Below are 24,515 nucleotides of genomic sequence, written 5' to 3' on the forward strand. Positions count from 1 at the left end.
AAACAAGAAATACATGTACACCTTACAATCATTCAATACACAATATAGTTGACCTATTGCTTATAGTTTCTAAGATACAGACTTAACCAAGAAAACTAAACATTGACTAATGAACCATGAAAATGAGGTCAAGGTCAGATGAACCATGCCAGGCAGACATGTACAGCTTGCAATCCTTCCATACAACAAATATAGTTGACCTATTGCTTATAGTAATAGAAAAACAGACCAAAACACAAAAACTTAACTATAACCACTGAACCATGAAAATGAGGTCAAGGTCAGATGACACCTGCCAGTTGGACATGTACACCTTACAGTCCTTCTATACACCGAATAAGCTAGACCTATTGCTTCTAGTATCTGAGATATGGACTTGACCACCAAAACTTAACCCTGTTCACTGATCCATGAAATGAGGTCGAGGTCAAGTGAAAACTGTCTGACGGGCATGAGGACCTTGCAAGGTACGCACATACCAAATATAGGTATCCTATTACTCATTATAAGAGAGAAATTAACATTACAAAAAATATTAACTTCTTTTTCAAGTAGTCACTGAACCATGAAAATGAGGTCATGGACAATGGACATGTGACAGACAAAAACTTCATAACATAAGCTTAAGGCATCTATATACAAAGTATGAAGCATCCAGGTCTTCCACCTTCTAAAATACAAAGCTTTTAAGAAGTAAGCTAACTCTGCCGGATCAAAAGTCGCAGGCTAGACAAAACATAATATCACTCAAAGTTCTGTATATTTAATATTTCATTATAAGACTTCAAAATAATTCAACATGTACAAAGATTTACAACATACAACATATTTAGATACTGCAATGATTTCCTCATTCTTCATTTATATACACATGTATAACAAATCATACTTTAGATATTGCTTTTTTACTGAAATCATCAAGTTTTATGACAAATGATATTAAAACTACAGTTGATGTGTTGAGATGACACAAATGCCCCCAAATTGCTGCCAAATTGTTAAAATACAATATTAAAAAAATCTAATTTTGGAAAAATCTAATTCAAGTGATCATACTTCAATTAAGTCATCAATGGGGGAATAAATAAATATATAGTTTGGCTTAAAAAGAATAACTGATCATTAAAAGTATAGTTGAAAGTTCTCAGATATTATTCAATGGTTCATGATATTTTTCTTTCATTGAACTTTCTCATATTGTAGAAAATGGGAAAGCTGTACATAATAAAGAAAATAACAATAAATTAACCTCATTTTAAAGAAAAAACAATTTTGTCTAGTCAACTTGTTTCATGTCATATTCTCTGCATAAATTACTTGGTTTTAGACACCATCCTTTGCATATTTAACGAAAAGTGCTTGAATTTAATCATATAGATTTGTAAATTGTATATACAATTTTTAATGTTAATCAACAAAAATAATTTTTGGAACATGACCCCACCCCTTCCCCCAAAAGCAATAAATGAAAAATATGTAAAAATGTATAGGTAAGGTCAAAGTCTTAGTGTATATTACAGAACAAGAAGTTGCAAAGATACCCCAAGTCATAATTCAAAGTAGCAAAAAACAGGCAATAGGTGTCTGACAGATCCCAAAAAGTGCTCAAATCTTCCAAGTCATAAGGTTCAAGCTACTGACTAAATATGAGGTCAATCTGTTATGCATTTCTGATAAAAGTGTGAATGAAATACAGTCCCCAATCCTAGAGTGGGGTATAATAATATATAAAACAATAAAATGCTCCGCAGGGGGCAGCTTGATACGACCGCAGAGGTCGAACCCTGAACAGTTGGAGCAAGTATGGACACAACATTCAAGCTTGATACAGCTCTGAATTTGGATTGTGATTAAATATTTGAAACAGCATAGGTTACTGACACAGAATGAATGTGGTCTAAGAACTTAAAAATTTTAAATTGGACATTCACCTATTATGGTCCAATATCCAAAATCTAAATACATGGTTAGATTTAGCATATCAAAGAACCCCAAGAATTCAATTTTTGATGAAATCAAACAAAGTTTAATTTAGGACCCTTTTGACCTCAATGTGGACAAAGTTGATAACGGGGCCCAAAAATCAAAAATCTAAATACATGGTTAGATTCAGCATATCAAAGAACCCCATATATTCAATTTTTGTTGAAATCAAACAAAGTTTAATTTTGGACCCCGATTTGGACCAACTTGAAAACTGGGCCCATAATCAAAAATCTAAATACATGTTTAGATTCAGCATATCAAAGAACCCTATGAATTCAATTTTTGTTAAAATCAAACTAAGTTTAATTTTGGACCCTTTGGACCTTAATGTAGACCAATTTGAAAACGGAACCAAAAATTAAGAATCTAAATACACGGTTAGATTTGGCATATCAAAGAACCCCAATAATTCAATTTTTGATGAAATCAAACAAAGTTTAATTTTGGACCCTTTGGACCTCAATGTGGACCAATTTAAAAACGGGGCCCCAAATCCAAAACTTAATACACGGTTAGATTCAGCATATCAAAGAACCCCAAGAATTCAAGAATAAAACCCCATTGAAATTGGTCAAGAAATAAGCAATTTATACGAAGTATCTTCTTTTGCACAATACTGTGCAATTGAATATTTCTTGCTATTGCGCAATACTGTACAATTGACAATTTCTTGCTATTGCGCAATATTGTGCTATTGCGTAATACTGTGCAATTGAAGATTTCTTGCTATTGCGCAATACTGTGCAATGGAAGATTTCTTGCTATTGTGCAATACTGTGCAATTGAAAATTTCTTGCTATTGCACAATACTTATTACATAATAATTTACACATCCTGTTTGGTGTGTATCTCCTACCATATCATTATTATTTGCTTTTAAATATAAATTAGAAATAACCAACTTAAAATGGAAAATTTTAAAAGAAAAAAAAAGGAAAAAAAAAAAAATCCCCCCCCCCAAATTTTTTGAAACCCCTTATGATTCATCACCCCCAAACTCAATCCCAGCCTTCCCTTTGTGGTATGGTACCTTGCAGTACAATTTCAGAGAGATCCATACACTTGAACACAAGTTATTGTCCTGAAACTAGAAAAATGCTTGTTTTTTTCCCCTTTTTGGCCCCTAATTCCTAAAATTTTGAGGCAATTACCCCCAAAATCAATCCCAGCCTTCCCTTTGTGGTATGGTACCTTGCAGTACAATTTCAGAGAGATCCATACACTTGAACACAAGTAATTGTCTGGAAACTAGAAAAATGCTATTTTTGGCCCCTTTTTGGCCCCTTATTCCTAAACGTTTTGGGCAATTACCCCCAAACTCAATTCCAGCTTTCCCTTTGTGATATGGAACCTTGTAGTTCAATTTCAGAAAGATCCATACACTTACACACAAGTTATTATCATGAAACTAGAAAAATGCTTGTTTTTTGCCCCTTTTTTGGCCCTTAATTCCTAAAATTTTGAGGCAATTACCCCCAAAATCAATCCCAGCATTCCCTTTGTGATATGGAACCTTGTGGTACAATGTCAGAGAGATCCATACACTAACACACAAGTTATGTCTGGAAGTTACAAAAATGCTTATTTTTGGCCCCTTTTTGGCCCCTAATTCCTTAACTGTTGGTACCATAACCCCCAAAATCAATCCCAACCTTCCTTTTGTGGTATTGAACCTTATGGTAAAATTTCACGGAGATCCATTCACTTAAACTAAAGTTAGAGTGCGAAAACCAATGTGTCTTCGGACGACAACGACGACGCCAACGTCATACCAATATACGACCAAAAAATTTTTAATTTTTGCGGTCGTATAAAAAAACTAGATAATATGATTTACTTGTCTCTGTAACTTGAAAGTATTTTTACATAGAAATAGCTTCAAATTGAAAACTATTCTGGCCTAAACTTGCAATGAATATTTTTTTTCTTTTGGTGTACATGTATATACATACATATATCTCATACATCCATTACAATGTAACAAAAGATTGATTGTATAACCATTAAATGTACAAAGATCAAGTAAATATGCTGTAACATATTAACTAATACATGTACTTTTCAGATTCTTTTTGTAAATTTAAGTCAAAACTTCAAAATTCTGGAAATAATGCAAACAGAACATTAACAAGAAGATCTAAAAAGTGTTTAAATATTAATAAAAAATTTTGTTGGAAAAACATCACTATTTAAATAATTTTAAAAAGGTCTATTTAATTCAGTTCACATCAACAATATTGCAAATAATTTTCTGTTGCTAACAGATCAGAAAAAGTTGTTATCTTACCATCAATGCCCAGAAATTTATTAATAATAAGAAAGATGAAAATTTTTCAAAAACTCCTCTTACCGTATATCGTTTTTTTTTTTGCGATTTGATGACATATTGGGCAGGTTAAATTTTCACAGTGTATAATTTTCGCTGAATGGGAAAATACACGTGAAAAAATAACTGTATAGTATTGTTAAAGTTGTAAACAACATAAACTAAATCATTTAACAGTTAATCTATATCAAATAAATATGAGTACTACAAATGAAAATACACTTTCAAGGAACGTAAAATGTTTACATTGGAGTATGATAAAAGTTGAAGGTTTTGATCATTACTGGTATACACATATCCTTGTAAATGTGATTTATTTTATTTTTACATTACCGGTACATGCAAAATGTTGGGGTAATGACACCAATCAATAGAACTTTGCTAATTAACATTTTTAACATATCACTGATTGCTGTGTTGTCAAATGGTGTGACATGTATGGTTAGCCAATTAATTATTATGAAAACAGAGATCTTAATTAAGTTTGCATATTCTTGTGATCTGTCGAACAACACAAAAGACTCGATAATTAACAGTCTTTCAAACAACCATAAATCTTGGAATATGCAGGGAAATTTATGCGCGGTCAAATTTTTGCGTTTCTTTAGGTGCCGCGAACAAAGCGAAAATTAACCACACACGAAAAAAAAAAAACGATATACGGCATATTAAAACAAGGAGATTATAGTCTGTTGGTAATAACTTCAATGAAGCATTTTAAAATCTGTGACAGTTTTTTCTTTTGTTTATTCAACATCATAAGATACAGCTCAACAGGCCCAAAGCCCAAGCTCTAAAGGAAGTGATAATGATATGAATGAAGCAATCTCTGTGCATATGCTTGGTTTAAAAAACATCACTTCTTCAATTTAATTTTTTCACCATTCTTCTCTCTAGGCCTCATCCTTGGGAATTAGTACAAGAAATGAAATCTGCCAATCTGGTCTTCAACCTTTTTACAACACAAAGTGATGTTTCTCACTTGGAATCAGCTGATGCTGTGTCTCACATGATGTTTACAGACACAATCAAAGGGAGACAAGTCGTTTTTTTTTTTTTTGCAGATATATATTTAAGACAAAGGAAATAGCCAATACCAATAGTTTTTTTTATTAAATGTTTTCAAACATTTATTCAAATATCATAATTTATTCTTAAACTGTTAAGTATGACCTTTAAAATGCAGCTGTTGGCATTAAACTTATGATTAAAATTAGTTCTAATTTCAGCCAGACGTTTCTTTTGCCCTCCATTCATTGATTTATTTTTTTCATTATCAGAAAAAACTTAAAAAATACATAATTATCATTTTTATTTATTGAACTATAAATTGTTTCAATTTCTCTTATCATGGTTTTGTAAAATTTGGCAAAATGCAAGAGATTAATCATTTAATAATTGATTTGGGTAAAAATCCTTCAATTAAATTATCAGAAACATTTATTACTGAAGAAGAAAGAAGCAATTCTCTTACATAATGTGAAATAACTGTTGGAAGGCTTTGCACCACATACCATAATCTTGCACTATAATAATAATCTTTACATTCATTGCACCAATACTTATATTATTATTCTTTGCATTGTTATCTTTACAAACATTGTCCAACATTTCCAGGTTCTTTACCAGGAATTTTATAAATCGAACAGAGTTACTTCCCTGGGTACACAAATCATTATTTTTTACCACCTCCCCATAACCATCCTTTAACCATTCCAGTAATTCCTCCTGATTTCTTCTGTTCCATTTTGCCTTCTATTGAAGGGAATTCTACATGATTCAGTGCTAAATCAAAGAATAATGGTCGACATGGTATAGGTTCGAAGTCTGGTGGGAAACTGACAAGATTTGGTTTCTTTGTTGTGACACTTTTATCTTCAATATAATCATCAAACCGTTCTATCAGTGGCTGAAAGGATATATAGAAATAAATAAATGCTTAAAAAAACTAATAACATATACTGACAATTTGATTTTAATCACTTTAAACAGAATGGTAAGTCATGGTTATGAACCTCATCACTTCCATTAAGGATAAAGTGCCAGAAAATACAATAAACTGCTTCGCCGAGCGCAGCTGGATACCACCGCAGAGGTCCAACCCTCAACAGTTGGGTCAAAAATGGACACAATATTCAAGCTTAATACAGGTCTGAATTTGGATTGTAATTAAATATTTGACACATTATAGGTTTCTGACACAGAATAAATGTAGTCAAAGAACTTGAAATTGGTTATATAATTTGAATTTATATTCAATTGAAGATTTCTTGCTGTTGTGCAATACACTGTGCGGTTTCCCAATACTTAGTAAATTTGTTTTCAGACTATAAACAAAGAATTAGCAAAATAAATTGTGACCCCCAATTTTTCTTTGAAAAATTGACAATTTCTTAAATCTTGAGGGAAAAAAAATTTACCCCCCTCCCCCTTCCAAAACAAATAATATTATAATAAATAACCTTCTGGTTAAATTTCATAGAGATCCATACACTTAAACTAAAGTTATTGTCCGGAAACCAAATGTCCTCGGACGATGACGCCGACGATGTTTTTGCGGTCGTATAAAAACTCCTTCACATTCAAGACAAAGCTTGTTACAAATGAGTTTACTTAAGGAAAGTTTGCTGGTCATGATGGCCATCTTGTTTTCATCATTTCGAGCTCATCTGGCTTATTTTATTTGATAGCATTAGAACATTATGCCCAGTAACCCCCCCCCCACTGTTATTTTTCTAATTTCATTATCAAAATACAACTAACTACATCCCTGCAAAAATGTGGTTATATCCTCAATTATTCTTAAAAAAACGATGTTAAGGTAGCACTACAGTCAGAATTTTCTGACTCCAACCAACAGTCTTTAAAGATTAATTTCTCCAAAACTACTCAATGGATTTTTAAAATCTTTAACTCATTTTAAAGCTGAAATATTACTCTTTCTTAATCCATAGATAAATTTATTTTTGGTATGATAAATCTCAAAATATAGCTCATTAATTGACAAAAAAGTGGTCTTCCAACTTGGATGGAAATGGCACATTCACTTCAAATGGTAGTAAAAATTAGTTTTCATCCCTTTAATCAACCATATACAAACTGCAAAACCGTGTCTCAGATTTTTGATATATGCCTCCAGTAAGAAGATATATTGATTTAACTGCTGGGTGCCAAACTCATTTCACCTTTCATCTTTGGAGACCTATAAATTCATTTAGAAACAAATCATCCAAAAACTGGGACACGGTATTGTAGAAAATACTCCCTTTAATCACATATATCAAAGTCAAGCCAAAGGGGGTACCCATAAAGTTTATATTTTCATTTTTTTCCTAACAAATCTCATGAAAAATTGTTCTGAGAAATGACCTAAAAACGGAATTTCCCCCTTAGAACCCCTATAAATGCAACATAAATACAAAAATTCCACTGGGAACACCCCAGGAGTATTCTGACACCATTACTTTATCAATAGAACCACACACTTTGTCTCTTTGATGCTCTTATGCTGTAAATTTTGCATTATGTGTGGCACTGTGCAACACTTAACTTGGCATTTGGCGGGAGTTTGACGTCACAGATTTGACCAATATCTGTGATGTAGTAATTAAATATAGACAAAGCTCCGCCTCTGTCCAGACAGTCTAAGATAAGAGAATAACAGGATTGATCAGCTGCATATTATCAATATTTTACATCATTATTCTCACTATAAAGAATAAATTTCATTTGTATTTTAAAAAGAAATATACTATTACTGAAATTTAAGCTAGAACATTAAAATTGTGCATCAAAAGACATGTTAATAAAAAGATCCAAGACCATCCACTTCTTTAAAAAAAGACACTCCCACATGATTTTTGAGTTTTATGGAATTGAAAAATTTCACATAAACTTAAAATTGGTTAAAATGCCTAAAACTGTATTTAAATGTAGAAAACCAAATAGAAGAAATTTATACAGGCAGTCAGAGGCTTTCAAAGATACTTTCACATTCTTTTCCATATTTTTTTTCATTTTTTTGTAGTTTACTTCCCTTTAGATTTTTTCCTTCATATCTTTTTCTTTTTCTCTGTTTATAAACATGTTATATTAATTACTTTTGTTGCAATACAATGAGATAAGACCACAATATTTATCTTGTGGTCAGGGATTAACAGCTGGACACTGGTATCAACAGATGATTGACATATTAGCCCCTCCCAAATGCCTATATATTTAGATTAATTACCATGTGCTTTTATTTACATAAGTTCATTATCAATTTACTCCCTGTTGTGATATGATAATGACTTTGGGATTTTTACAAACTGTGCAGAATAATACTTAATTCCAAATTATGTGATAAAAAAAATATCTTCAAAAAATAATTGTTAGACTGTAGTGCTACCTTAACAGAGAAAAAAAATCTCTGTACAAAATATGTATCAAAATTAAAAGAACTACTGTCTCCAGCCAAATTTTTAAATGCCTACATTTTTAAATCTTAAAAACAAGTGCATTAAAATGTATTTTTTTCTGGCTTAATATTATTTATTATTAAAGGAATTTCTTTTTATATAACAATCATCTTGGACCTTGTTATTTTGAAAATCACCTGTGAATTCCCTTACTAGAATGCTTACTTTTTTCTTAATGAGACTAATATCTGCTACCGGTTCAGCAACAGTTTCTAAATCCAGAATGCTGTTAGCATGACAAGAATATTTTTCACCATTCACTCTGTTTACTAATTCTTCTATACTACATATTTCCTAGAAAAAATTAAAACATAACATTTCAATAGATACATCTTACTACAGAGTATGAACTGAAATGGAAATTATTAATGTTAACTACCAAGTATTAAATCAGTTAATGTTATTTCTGAGCAATTCTGGTCATAATATCCTAGAAAAACACTCATAAGGTAAGAAATAGATCAGTAAACAGATTCTTCTATTGATCTTTTACAAAGACATTGACCCTATCTAATGAATTATCACATAAATTTTGCAATGTCTAAATTTTAAGATTTTGTTAGGTTAATCAGAATAAAGCCAGTTAGGTTAGGCTTGGAAAAAATGTTAGTTTAACTATTGTTAGAGAAACAGACCTAACTACAAAAATTTAATATTGACCAAAGAAATGAAAATGAGGTCATGGTCAGATGAACTCTGTCAGACAGCCATATACATCTTGCAATGAATACATTTAACCTATTGTATATAGTATCTTAAAAGTAGACTAACCATGAGTACTCAACATTGAACAATGAACCATGAAAATGAGGTCAAGGTCAGATAAACCCTGTCAGACAGAGACATACACCTTGCAATGATTCTAAATACCAAGAAAACTTAACTTACCAGCAGAAATTAAAGCAAGTTTTATCATTGTGATGTTCAATCTGTTACATTTTTTTCAATTAAAACTGCATTCATTTTTTAAGTTATTGCAAATAAAAATGTTCAAAACCCTCAGTGGTAATGTATGTCTACTAACCTGTTTAGAGAGATTTTTCAGTTTTTTACAACCTTTTAATGCTTGAGAAGCATAACCTAAAACTCTCTCATATAATGCTATTGTTTCTGTCCATTTCTTTGCTGCTAGGAAAGACTGTGCAATGTAATAGGACCTGAAAAATATAGCGATGGTCTATTAAGGGCCTGTGTCATATTTGTTGGATTGTTACATATTTACTGGTTTTACACTAAAAGATTTTTTATAAAGTGTAAGGTTGACTGAAGTGCTTGAGATGAATTAAGTAGCTCTTTAAAAATTGTGATATAACAAAAACAATAAAATCTGATGTACAAGTTACTGTCTATTTTTTAGGGATCAAGTTTTCATAATAATTAAGACCTCCACCATTAGGGCATATGCAGGTCACCTTATTTCTACCATGAAAGTCCCATAACTCTTGAACAACAACAATGATAACTCTGGAGGAACAACATTGAAACTGTAAAAAGTTGAAAAATAGGTAGTTTCATTGTTTGCAAAATTGTAATGGGAAAACTGGATTTTTTTTCAAAAGACACCCAAATAATTCCTTACATTTTGATCAATAAAGTTCATAACTCTAAAATGAAAATTTCTTATATCATAAAATTAGATGGAGTATACGTTAAACTTAATAATTCATAAAGATTTGTTCTAAACAAAACTTGGGTTATCATTAGACCCACTCTTTTATTGTCAAATTTTTATATTATTAAAGTGTTATACTCCAGAACAACAAGTCACTGTTCCAAATGGTTATGGCATAGGCGATATGAGATGGAGCTTTGAAGCCATACATCAAGAAGGTACTACTTGAAGTTGCGGAGAAAGTGTTAAAATTTTCACATTTGTGCATGACATTTTAAAGACACAAGTTTTGGGCAAACAGGAACAACAAAGAAACTGAAAATGTGTCACTCAGTATGCCAACCTAGAAGAGGCTTAGTGCTTTCTATCAAGACACTTCGAATTGTAGCTGTGGAGAAAAATGTGACATATATGTGTAAATGACAGACAGACACATGGACAGAGGTAAACAAAACCAGTATACCCCTCCTTTAGAGTGGGGTCTAATAAAATTGAATGTCTAGATGGTGGATCATCATGATCATATACTAAAACACCTATATGAATAATACATAAGTTATTAAGAGTTAGCAGTATCTTTCCATTATTACACTTTAATTTGTGTTAAAAGCTTATAAGCTTTACTTTTTCAATCCTTAACATTATTGAATGTTCCATATGTTGATAACATCTTGTATGGCATTACCTAAATGCTTTATAAGAAGTACTTTTCACTGCTGTTTCTTCACTCAAATCTGTCTCTACACCTTGTAAATTAGGTATCTCATTTAAATTCTGAAGAAAAAAATAAGCATGAATTCAAACTGGAAATTTACATAGTCTGAACATAAATTCTTAATTCATTCTGTTGATAAACTTATCACATAGACATTGAGTAAGTCTTGGGAGTATGGTGGTCTCTTTAACATTAATAATTTTGTGTGTGTCTATGTGTGAATGCAAACTTTTAAACGTTCAATCATTGTGGTTTGTAAAAAACTCTCCTTTAGTTTGACCAGTAATGTATATTTTTCAGACATTTGTATATATGTTAAAACAATTACAAAGGTATGTGGAATAATGTGAATAATTGACCTTCCCAAGAACAAAGTTAACTTCTAATTTGAAAACAGCACTATTACACATATCCTATTTTCTAAACTTACCTGAATAATAATATCGTACAATCTAACTAGATCTTGTGGTTTAGTAATTTTATGACCATCAGGTATTGGTTTACCAGGTAAATATTGCTTTAGTTTTTCTATTAATAATAAATTTCTATCTACAGTTTTTGTCAGTCGTATATACATTAGATAACTGTGCAGGTAGTGCTGGTTTGATATTTTGCCTTCAATGGCTTGTCCTCGTTGAGATGCTTTAAAATTCTAAAATAAAAGTAAAAATTATATAAATAAATAATTTTCTTATGTATCTGCTATAAGTATGTGATGCAATTAAATGTAATTTGGAGATTAACCATATTCAATTACCAAGTTAATTTAACAGTTGTTTGTCAAATTGTTACCTGATTCAATTTTTTTCCAAATATAACATTTTAAGAACCATAGTAAGGAAGTGATTTAATCATCTTGTAAATGAATCAAAACAAACACTGTATAAAAACTCATTTTAGCAATCCATTAACTACTTTTGTCATTTAAACATTATGGGAATATAAATCGAAAGGATATGTCAAACTGGGATCATCCCACAGTCATTAAAATTATCCTGTAAAAATTGTTCTATAAAATACATACAACATCATCATGTAAAGAGTCCCTCAGAATTTGTTGAGCATCTATACACTGCTTCAATAAACTTTCATAAATAGAAATCTTGCTATCTATTCCATCTGTTGATTCTATTTCCTTTGTACTTTCCTGTACATTGATTAGGAAAACTCTTACAGACTCGCTCTTTACAGGAACAGAACGGCCTAACCATGTCACCTCTGATAAAGTTGCTGTCTGCTTTTCTCTTGTTTGTGAAAGCAAGTCCTGTGAAATAAAAAATTAAAAGTTATATAAGTTGCATCTTAATTCCCATAAAAATTAGAACAATTAAAGAGAGCAGAAGATTAAAGTAAATTTTTGCAATGACTTTTTTCCCTGATATTAAGTTTAAATTTTGCACTTGAAAATATGTTTTAAGCCTTCAAAATATTATTGAACTGCTGATAAGATTATTTTTTAACACGAGACAGGCCATGATTACAACAGTTGGATATTTAAAATTAAAACTAAACCATTTACATAAAATTTAAAGTTTGTCTTAAATATTGGAACTCTGATATGGAACATTGGGACTTTTTTTGGCTAGAACAAGATTCTTACTGGTACATGAAAAATAAAAATTCACCATTCAAGTGTAACTGTGCAGTTCCCAGTTTCAAAATCAACAAGAATGTGTCCATAGTACATGGATTCCCCACTCGCGCTATCATTTTCTATGTTCAGTGGACCGTGAAATCGGGGTCAAAACTTTAGCATTAAAATTAGAAAGATCATATCATAGGGAACATGTGTACTAAGTTTCAAGTTGATTGGACTTCAACTTCATCAAAACCTACCTTGACCAAAAACTTTAACCTGAAGCGGAACAGATGGATGGACGGACGGACGAAAGGACGCACAGACCAAAAAACATAATGCCCCTAGGTGGGGCATAAAAACTTTGTTACCATGTTGCAACTCCTTTATCATAAATATGTTCTAAATTATATTTGACATCCAAAATGCAAGCAAATATTTTTGTGTTATGAATATGAGACATGAGACCTTTTTTGTTTTGTTTTTTTCTGGAACTTTGCAATAATTTTATTGAAATTTGCATTTTCTGAAAAACTATGGTAATAAAATTGTTTCTAATCATTTAGTGTCTTGTTTACATAATGTCTTCAAATTAAATTGCATCCATACCATTTATTCTCACAGTCTCCTATAAAGAAATTGTCATTGCCTTTAATATGAGATAAAAATATGTTGCAGAATTTAAGTACATCTGTATTTGGGGGTTCTTGACAGAATTGATAGTCATATGAGTGTGTTTTTTTCTTCAAAATAATACCTTAATAAACAACATCAAGACAAGTGTTTGTAAACTTACATCTAAATGTGATGTCAGCTGATCCTCTCCCCCTTTGCGTCTCATTTCCTTTAGTTCAGCAATGGCCGACTCGTCACCTATGTTGTAGGCACAGTATCTAATGTTTGGTGAGACTTCATCTACCATCTGTAGATATAAGGCTTGGCTATCCTCTGTGAATGCACTGGCTAATTTCTCATATATTGTTCTAAAAAACACATATTGTTAAATGTTCTCAAAATCTAAGCAACTGAATGATTGGTTGTCTCTTGTTATATGTCCAATGGCAAATAGAAATTATATAATAATTAAAAATAAATGTGGATAGTGTCCACATGCGGACACAAATGATGCCCCCGCTTGCATATCATCTAGTTATAAAGGGACATAACTGAAGAACAGTAAAAGTGACGCTACCCAAATTTGAACTTGATCTGAGTTTTGTGATAATAAGCATTGTGTGTAAGTCTCATAACATTTGGTTTGAGGCTAACTTAAGTAGAGAACAGAAACTAAAAATTCAGCAATTTTTCTATTTGTAAACACGCATAACTCTAGAACGGTTGTGTATAAGTTTTAAAACATTTGGTTGAAACAAACTAAAGTTAGAGAACGGAAACTACAATTTTGCAATTTTTCCATTTATAAAGGGGCATAACTCTAGAACGGTTAAAGTGACGCCACCAAAATTCAAACTTGATCTGTGTTGTTTGGTATTAAGCATTGTGTATAAGTTTCATAATATTTGGTTGAGGAAAACTCAAGTTAGAGAACGGAAACCAATTTTGGGACGTACGTACAGACGGACAATGGTAAAACTTAATGCCCCCACCACTACGACGAGGCATAAAAAATATTCAAAACAAATAAGATCATCATTTGTAAACAAAGATGTTATGTTTTGAACAAATTTATAACTCTTTTGCTTGATATTATTGCCAAACATTTTTGATAACAATATAAATATAAGGACTCTTACTTGGAAGGTATTTTCCTTCATGAGGGATATTGAGATGTGGACCTTGACCAAAATCTGTTGAGTTCATAATATACAGGGATTTACATGTAACCATGTATCAAAGTCTGGTTCTAACCTTATGTAAGTTTCTAGAGTTGTCATCTTGAAACACATTTTCTATACTAAATTGCATCTATTTTAGTATCTGTGACCTTGAAGTTCCAACAAGCTGACCTCAAAATTGATAAGAATATTCATTGAATATTCTTCAATAATAAGTTGACCTAATCCTGAGATGTTACTAGCCCTGACCACTGCCATATCATGTATATGTATAAAAGGGTTGGAGTGATTTTTTTTAGGTACATCACCGCAATGTTAATGTGTAAATAAACTGTTGATACAGAGATATGTCTCGCCTGTCGGCATAAAATTCAGAAAAAGACAATCTGATGGACAGCAACATTGCTAATTAATTCAAAGTCGCTGGACCAACTAGTGGGTAGGGCCTCGAAATGATTGACAAACTGAGATGTACAAACAGCAATTTAACTTTATAGAAAATATTGTCTATTGTAAATAGTTCCTATCAAACTAACTTAATCATAAAACTTAACATTGAAAATTGTTAATTGATTGAGTCACTGGACCATGACCTAGCTATATAATGGGGCAGGGCCTCAAAATAGTCATCAAACTGATATGTACTGAAAGTAATGCAACTTCACACAAAATATCATTGATCTATCACTAGTAGTTCCTATCAATTTAACTTAAGCAGAAAACTTAACATTTGAAATGGCCAATTAATTCAAAGTCACTGGACCATGGCCTAAAAATAGTCGTCAAACTGTTATGTACTGATAGTAATGCAACTTCATACAAAACATCATTGATCTATCACAAGTACTTCCTATCAAACTAACTTAAGCAGAAAACTTAACAATTGTTGACACCGTCATCGCTGTCGACAGAAAAGCAAACCCTATGTCTTGCTTTCCGTGACTTTCGTCGCAGGCGAGACAAAAATGATCAGCTGGTTATGTAATGCTCATATTTGTTTTCAGTTTTTAAATCCTTTGTTTATTAAAGTAAATCAAATGTCCTGAAACATTTATGTGAATAAATATCTACCATCCATAGTTAGTATCTTTATTTGTTTTATAAACAAAGTAATATACATATTCACATTTGTGTGTGGTGAAATCACAGGTAAGCTTCTTGGGCTATAAATAGATACAGCATGTCCTGTGTACAATTTCTAAACTGAAATCTTATTTGTTATATATTTTATTTCTTTAATTAATCAAATTTATTTGACTATCTATGAAGATAATAAGCATGATTAATAAAATAATATAGCATCAAGTTTAAGTTTTCTGAAGATTCTGTTAATGTTAAGGTCATTGTTCTCCAGGCTTCTTCACATTATGTTAACAAAAGAAAATGGTGTCCATGACATGAAGTCATGCACATGTTACATAACTATATCTGACAAAAGACAGATTTCTCAGTTCAAAGGGGATTTATATGTATATTGCAACAAATTATTCAGAAGGAGATACATTCAGTTTAAACTATATTTCTGATTGTGATTCTGTAAGGACTTAAAGAGTTTTATCAAAATTCTCCCAACGTACTACTCTTGTATATTTTATAAATAAATTCAAACCATTTGAATTGTAAGGGCATCTTATACACATCACAAAGGAAGACAATGAATAAAGACAACAATTTATTAAGAAATAGTTCTTTTTATTAAGTAAAAAAAAATGTTCTTCTCTTTAAGATTGTTATAGCGGGTCCATTTCCTGTCAGAAAAATATTGAAAATTTCCGATTGTGCATGGTTTTGAACTAATTTTCCTGAATATTCCTATCCTATTTGCCGATATATTCTTATATCTGATATTCGATTACATGATAAAATTAACATTTAAACATATAGGGAAGGGTTTGGTGTTTTGAAAAAATATTACTATAGCCGATATATTCCTTTAGCCAATATCCGATTAGGTGGAGTCTACTGTATAATAATAAGTATTTTTTTCATTATAAATCTTCATAGACATCTGGCATCCATTCAATTTGATGCTTTTGCTTCAACATTATAAATCACTTACTTTGCCTGTGTATATAATTTCATTGCCTTGTCCCACACCTCTTGTTCAAAGTACATTCCAGCTTGTATCCATGATAAATAAGCCTGAAGTTAGAGATATATAATCTTTATGTGCATTTCACTCTTGCATTATATAAGATTACAGTATCTCTTACATATAAAAAAATCTCTTTCAAATTTTTCTTATGGTAACTGGAAGTATATAATTAAAAGTTAAAAAAATACTTAAAAAATCCCTATCAAATTTAAATATTAGTTACCAATAAGATATGAATATGAATTTTTTTGACTACATAAAACAAACATAATAGTTTAATGGAAACAATTATGAGAAATTCATAATCAGAGCACCATTAAGAGGAGCATCCACTTTTATTTATTGTCAACTGACTTTATTTTTATGGGAAACTAGTCCACTAATACCAGGTCATTTATATCAACCTGAAATTTCAGTAAAAGATATGTCTTTTCTCCTGTATTTTTATCCCATGGCCCTTTTCATGACTAAAATGCAAATTTCTTTGAAAAAAAAGGTTGAGTCTTGACATCTTCATCAATACATCATTTTATATAAATTTACTTCGAGAGTTGACAAATATAACTTCAAAAATTAATCGAAGTGCTTGAACTTGGGTGGATAGTTGTCTCATTGGCAATCATACCACATCTCCTAATTTTTATATTGTAAGAAATTTTAAAGCACAAGTTAAAACTACTAATATTTTTAGAATGAAACTAATGATACCTGACTTTCCAGCTGTGTCTGGGCATCACACTTTGGACTTTTACATAATTCTGCTAACTCTTCAGCGTATGTTACAGCTTTCTTTATCTTTGCCAACGTGTGAAACTTCTTTCTCTGTTCTGTGTTAGCTTCTGACTTCAACTGCATAGCATAATACCATGCTCTTTCTGCACAGAATAGGGGCAAGTGTAGAAATCTGTAAAATATTACAATAGGAGCAAGTATAGAAATTTACAAAATATTACATACTGGTATGTATCACTTTTGTTACGACAAAACTTAATCTACAATGTAAACAATAATTCTTAAAAGCAATACTACAGTAGAGGGGAGGTAGGACCTTTTTTGGGACGTCGAGATAGGGTCTTTATTTTTGCGGGAATTCCTGATTTCTCTTATTAGGACTCTACAATTAATGATTAATTTTTCGGAATCCAGGAAAGAATTTTTTTTCTCAGGAATTTGGGATTCAGCATTTATTTTTCCCAGGAATTCAAAATGACACTCCCCTCCCCACAGTAGGATGGTCTTGTTCCTCTGTCTAAAAATCTTTAATATCAGAATGTCAATAAAGACATTTAGTAAATACTTACACAAGTTCACAATGGGATTTTGTCCAATGAAGAACTGAGATCAAACCAACCATGCTTTGATTGTAAAAAAATAATCATCTGGTCAAAAAGTATATATTGGCTAAGAATTAAAGAAAATAATTTACCTGACATCAGTGATAGTTTCCATGTCTATTTTCTTTGGTGTTACTTTCCTATTATTGCCTTGTGGAAAATGTAGAGATTTCCTTAGACGTCTTATCCTTCTAGAACAATAACCCCTAAAAAAATAATAAATAATATGATTTTATCAAAAAGGCTGGCACTACTGATTCACCTAATTATATAAAACATTTTTGCATAAATATGTAATTCCGTCAATCTGTTAACATATCTATTGCTGCCAATCAGTAAAACAAGTTAATCAACCTCAACCTTCTTGAAACTGGTCTTTTTTTCTTAATCTTATCAAGAGCTTTAATAAGAAAAGTTAACCTAAGCACTAATGACATTTTATAGTCAAATTTAGGGTCCAAGCCAAAAGTTTAGTAGTTAGGGCAACTGGGACCCTGCTTATCTTTTCCCCAGTTCCATAAAATTCTGCAAATTCCCATTTTTTAATCTTTATTTAAAAATAAATCCTTCTGAGTAGCTAGAGAGGAACACTTTATTCAGAAATTCAAGCCAAATCTAACCCCAAGAAAAGTAAAATGCTGCTGACGGGACATCACAATCTAAATTGTCATTATGTTACCACGTAGTAATGTTCTGTCCAAAGAGTGGATAAGACGGCTAAAAGCGCTATCAGTTGTTACCATGTGTATTTTTTCGTTATTTATTTTTCAAATATACATGTGGATATCAATTATGGAATTATTTTATGGAACATATAGCATAGGTCAGGATTTAGAACATAGGTACATTTTTATCTTAAAACATGAAAGAATGATTGACATAAACTTTCACAGGATAATTAACGAACTGAAAGCCATTAATTGTACTGGAAACATAGCTTAGAAATCAGTTTATCAAGAACATTTATTATATCAAGAGCATTTATCTAGGAAAGAGCATGAAAGTATGTGTACATACCTATATCTTTGAAAATCTCCATGTCTCAATCCATGCTGTTGCTGAGCTTCTTTCACAATCTGCAACACTGAAAATACAAAGAAGGAACAGGCATATAGGAGAGTGGTGATGGATTCACAGTGCCGGTGACAAAAATCTCCCTTTCAAATTTGATATTTTCTACTAGAGATTGCAATTGATTCAAAGTTTTAAGTTTACTACAAAACATTGTGGTCAAATATACATCTATAATACTAAAATATATGTAAAAACAGCTTTATCATAATTTAAACATATGAACATAAAATAAAGGGTAGAATCACAGATCATTGGTCAAGAATTTTTGACAGAAAATAAAAAGTTTTGATGCAGAAGAAACAAAGGAAATGCACTTTCAGACCTGCTAACTTTTGAAAATCTACATACAGGTTTTAGAGTGCGACCAATTTTTGTGTGCACTTTTTTAAAATCTAGAAATAGTTTCATCTTTCTTTTTTTTTTCTTATGGTATACTGAGGAGGAGCTAATAAGCCTTTTTTTCTTTATATTTCATTATTTGCATGTTTCTTGTACATGTACTTATTTTATTGTGTATACAAACTTGTACATTTAGCTAGAATAACAGTAAAATCTTTTCTTGTGTAGTAATAACTGACGGTTGACTTATTAATTTACAATCATATATGTAAATATGGACACAGTATACACATATATATTTCCATGTGATATATCAAATACAATGTGCAATACTTTTGATAAGTTGATAATTTAAAATAGCAATGACAACAATGTAAGGATCTGCTTCAATATAAAGTGTAATGACAATATAAGCTACTATTTGATATGTTTATGGCAGCACTGCAGATCAAATTGTATCAAAGTAAGCACACTTTATTGACTTGTATTAAACTTCATTCATATTTTGAAATTCTGATTAAACTCTTAACAATGAAAATGTCTAGATTCTCTCAAAAGGATCTGGAAATTTTTTCACACAATTTCGGTCATTTTTAGATGACTTAAAAGTGTTTTTTTTTCAAATTGTCAAAATCACACTAGATAGCAACAACAACCTTGTATTGACTGTTTCATCGCATTTACTTCATGAATTTTCTTACCATTTTTCTAAAAACATTCAAGAACAGTAGGAAAGCTAACAGTATAAAATTTAAATGATTTTAATGACTCAAAATGGTAAATTTCTCAGACATCGCTAATTATGTTTCTTTCGATTTTGAAGATGAAATTAAAACCGGAAGTTTTGCTACAATACTAAAGTACGAGTAATTCCAGATTGATTTCCGGGATTCATTTTGTTTATCAAATTGACAGGAAATCACCGCTTTTTTAAATTTTATTACCTTTAAAAGTGTTTGAATATAACAGATAATAGTTGCACTCATTCAATTTAGCATGAAATCATTTTGCATTTCACAATTCAGTGTCTAATCTGCTGAAGACAATTTCATGCATGTGTATTACATAGTAAATAAAGCAACTCGTGGAAAATTACTTTTTTCTACGTAAATTAAATTAAGTTTTAATTTTTATATCAGAATTGTCTTTGCTGAAAAGTAGTTAAATAATGAAGACAGTTGTCATGGACTTTTAATTTCTTTATGATATTAGTTCTGATCATGAGCTTGTGATCAATGTCAGGTGTGAATTAAAAACACAGGTAAAAAGTGATTAGCGATCGGTAGCCAATATTTCCCGGAGGCATTAATATAGTTATTTGGAGGGCCTTTACTGGAGTGGCCGTTTTATTACAGGAAAACAAAAACAAGTGCAAAATGGCGATCTCAATGAAATGACCAAAATTATATATGTAAAAAATTAAATTTGTCCTAAATCCCAATCTTTCGTTTAGGACAAATAGCTTTGTTTAGGTCATGACTGGCAAATATGACCGTTTCAGGACCCTTGGTCTCTCATCATCTGCTTGTACAAAGAAGTTACCGACTTGGTAGCAGGGGCGGGTCCAGGTAAGGGCGTAATGGGCATACGCCCCCCCCCCCCCTTTTTGAAAAAAAAAAAAAAAAAAACTATCGTTATCTGCTTATATTGTATTGAATATGGCAATTTATCATATTCATTAATTAAACACATACTGTGATTTCTTTTATACTGATTCCCCCATCCGATGGGTGACTTGGACACCTTTTTTAAACAACCAAAGCGGTAAGTAAATCTATACATGAAATGGTTGTTTTGTGTGACACTTCCCCAATGGCCATTCTACATCTACCCTGGGGATACTCGCTATATATATGATACCGGGTATGTTCCAACAAACGGGGTTGCATTTTCAGCTAAATTGTCTGAAATGGGGTTATGTTTTTTTCGCCTTGCATTGGAAGGGGTCAGATTTGACTATCTAGAACGGGGTATTATAAATACAATGTTACACTATTGTTTCAGATAAGGGTGAATGTTTGGTACCATTAAAACGTTTAAACCCGCTGCAATTGGTTGCACCTGTCCTAAGTCAGGAATCTGATGTTTAGTAGTTGTCGTTTGTTGATGTGGTTCATAAGTGTTTCTTATATAGATAAGACCGTTGGTTTTCCCGTTTGAATGGTTTAACACTAGTAATTTTTGGGGCCCTTTATAGCTTGCTGTTCGGTGTGAGCCAAGGCTCCGTGTTGAAGACCGTACTTTGACCTATTATGGTTTACTTTTATAAATTGTGACTTGGATGGAAAGTTGTCTCATTGGCACTCATACCACATCTTTTTATATCTACTAAATTGAAAACAACGTTCAAACCTATGATTGCGTTGGATAAAAACCGCAATTTTTATACGTGTGCATGCAAAACAAATTTCTTGGTAAAGGGGTCTAAATACAGCACAAACAACATTTTCCAAAAGACCAAAAACAGTGAAAAGGTATATTTTAACAAAACGGGTATATATATATATATCAAAAGTTCAGAAAAAGCTATCGTTAAAGCTTTATTTTCCATTTTTCATGCCCATTTCATATAACCTTTTAACTGAATTCATAACTTCTTCCAAAGATTTGATATCCACATGTTAATCAATACATAATTTGAATGATCCGAAGGCAGACTATTTTCACCAATTTGTCTATCATGGAGTCTGTTATAATACTTCATAATTTGATGCTAAATTGTTGAAATCCAGGAGCTTCTGACCTTCCCCATGGACCCTATACCAGGGCAACCGGAATTACGCCTCCCGTTCATAAAATACTGGCCTAGGACTATTGAAATGTAAAGTAACGCCCTATACCCTAGAATTTGGAATTTCTCGTTATTGGTCTACTGCTGTTAAGATCCGTCCAATCATTTTAATATACCATAGACAATTAATGGAGAGAATTTGGCATAAAAAATATCAAACCCTGACACTTTAACTATAAAATATACATGCTCCAAGTCAAAGAACCGTTATATTAGTGCATTTCACAATTATTTTATGTTTTTTTAGCCAAAATAAGGTCCAAAAAAAATTTTGTATTCTACGCCCCCTCTTTCAAATATCCTGGAAATGCCCCTGGGTAGTGTTTTGAGCTGTGAAGATCTTTTGATGATGTTGAACAGTCCTTGTACACTTTAAAACTTCAAACAGGGCACTGTGGTCATCTTTGAGTTTTCTATTTCAGACTTCGCAAAAAGACATGTCTCTGGTGGAGAGTTGTCTCATTGGCAATTATACCACATCTTCTTATTTTTATATGCGATATCCCCAACATAAAATTTGTCAACTAGCCCTTTGAATGAAACCATGATTTTTTCCTTAGGATGCATAAAAACCTTCTTGCAAGTGTAAATTGTTTTATCATTACTTTTAAATATTTTGGGAACATTATGCACCAATCAGCACAGAAAAGGTTAGAATTTCCAAAGATGCGATCATTTCCAGCTGTCAGTGAAAATTTCATATTAAATTGAGTCTCAAAGTTGAGATCGAATTGCCAGCTGAAAAAATGGCTTTGGTATTATGACATTGTAGGAAGGCGTCAAAAAAAGCAAAAATAGCCTTAAAATATATCATTAAAGACATTATTATTTGGAGTAGCTTTTCAGGTAATATTTGTCTTGCATTCCGAAATAACATGCTTCTGGCTCCTATGATTTATAATAGGTGTTGTCTAGCCAATTCTTCATGCTTCTAATATATCTGTTTCTGTTCATTCATTTCTTCAAATCAATTTTCTAAGCAAAATTTTCCATATGGGTAAAACCGGCCTACTGTCTACGTTTAAATCTTATGATTGAAATTCAGTTTTTGCAGTTGTTGTGAGCCATATCTGCTCTTAGTAATATATATTTACCTTCAAATGTTAATTTTTGACTAACAGGTACTTCTTGGGTACCTAATTCATCAACATTTTCTCCTGTCATGCTTTCTGTTCCAGCTGCCATTTCTGAAACGTGAAACGTTGGCATCTTCCGGTTTAGCATGATACCACTAAAACCTATCTAGTAGTTCCGAACTCGTAACCATTGCACCATTAGGATTTCGTTGTCTCCCAACTACAGTTAACCTGTTATATCAATTTACTAATCTTCATTTGTTAAGCAAAAATGATTTTAAACAAGAGTATAATCCAGAAAATAATCAGTAATAACAGGGGCATATAATACAAGTACTATATATGTTTCTTGTTATAATGAATATTATTCTTAAGGAGAATGGAGGGGGGTCTTAATTAAAATCCATAGAATTTTTTAATAATTTGTCAAAATGTAGTTTTTATCATGCTTTTTTCCAAAATATAATAAAAAGTATGGGTCACCAGACTTTTTTTCACACTACAGGTTGTGCAAAATTGTCAGATTTTGTATAGATTATGCATGAAAAATCTTATTTTGTGTGATAAAAAGAACTACATCATAAAATTTCAAGATAAAATGTGAAAAGATAGCATTTATAACATGCTTTCAGATAAGAAAAGGAAAAAATGGGGTCACCGAACTTGTTTTCTTGCTACATATTAAAATAGGTAAATTCACAACACTTTCTATTATAAAAATTACTTTATCTGAGTTATCTCCCCTACTATCTTAGTTATCTCCCCTTATGTGGCAAAGTTGAAAAAAATTGAATCAAACAAAAATAATGTGTTTTTCAGAAGAAACAGCCATAAATATGATAAAACACATAATTTTCTATATTAACAAGAAAAGTCTTACACATGAATTACATATACTACTCTCAAAGTTTGCACTTTTCATTAAAGATCTAGACCAATTGTTATCTGCTACTTCAAAATCCAAGATGGAGGAAGACACCCGAGCCACCTTAATATGAGCTGCATTGGATAGATATCAACCTTATGCAAATGAATACCAATACATCTGTAAACCTTTTTTTGGTTAAAAAAAGTCTTTTTGCAAAGACTGTATCTGCTTGAAAATTGAGTTGATACAAGGACCCTATAAAACAGATCAAAATTCATCTTTTATTTCTTATTTAGGGAGCTACCATATGATTTTTATGGGGGGGGGGGCTAGGATTAAATTTGAAGAAAAAAAGCAGGACAGGAGTTTTGAGTAAAAAAAAAAAGGAAGGATGAGCAACTTGACAAAAAAGAAAGGCAGGATGACGATTTTTGTAAAAAAAGTCAGGATAAACTAATAAAAAAAAA

General features: G+C 31.5%; 1 protein-coding gene across 1 annotated transcript; it reads right to left on the reverse strand.

Annotated features, from left to right (window-relative positions):
• Positions 1-3,256: 3,256 nt before the first annotated feature.
• Positions 3,257-23,330, reverse strand: LOC127708673 (signal recognition particle subunit SRP68-like). Its single transcript, XM_052213774.1, has 12 exons — positions 23,199-23,330; positions 18,918-18,984; positions 17,993-18,106; positions 17,275-17,470; positions 16,531-16,613; positions 13,472-13,658; positions 12,124-12,363; positions 11,530-11,751; positions 11,070-11,158; positions 9,797-9,929; positions 8,938-9,066; positions 3,257-6,221 (listed from the first exon to the last, which is right to left on the reverse strand). Exons 1-12 carry the CDS (start codon positions 23,326-23,328, stop codon positions 5,988-5,990), a joined length of 1,824 nt encoding a protein of 607 aa, XP_052069734.1. The 5' UTR covers positions 23,329-23,330; the 3' UTR covers positions 3,257-5,987.
• Between the last annotated feature and the right edge of the window lie 1,185 nt (positions 23,331-24,515).

This window comes from Mytilus californianus, unplaced genomic scaffold, assembly GCF_021869535.1.
Source record: "Mytilus californianus isolate M0D057914Y unplaced genomic scaffold, xbMytCali1.0.p SCAF_7, whole genome shotgun sequence".
Lineage (NCBI taxonomy): Eukaryota > Metazoa > Mollusca > Bivalvia > Mytilida > Mytilidae > Mytilus > Mytilus californianus.

What these genes read in the sequence shown, in the direction of transcription:
- LOC127708673 (XM_052213774.1), bottom strand. Translation starts at nt 23,328, where the DNA reads ATGCTAAACCGGAAGATGCCAACGTTTCACGTTTCAGAAATGGCAGCT. An exon ending in GGAGATTTTCAAAGATATAG is followed by an intron (nt 18,107 to 18,917) that starts GTATGTACACAT and finishes TTATTTTTTTAG; the next exon opens with GGGTTATTGTTCTAGAAGGA. An exon ending in AAATTATATACACAGGCAAA is followed by an intron (nt 13,659 to 16,530) that starts GTAAGTGATTTA and finishes TGTGTTTTTTAG; the next exon opens with AACAATATATGAGAAATTAG.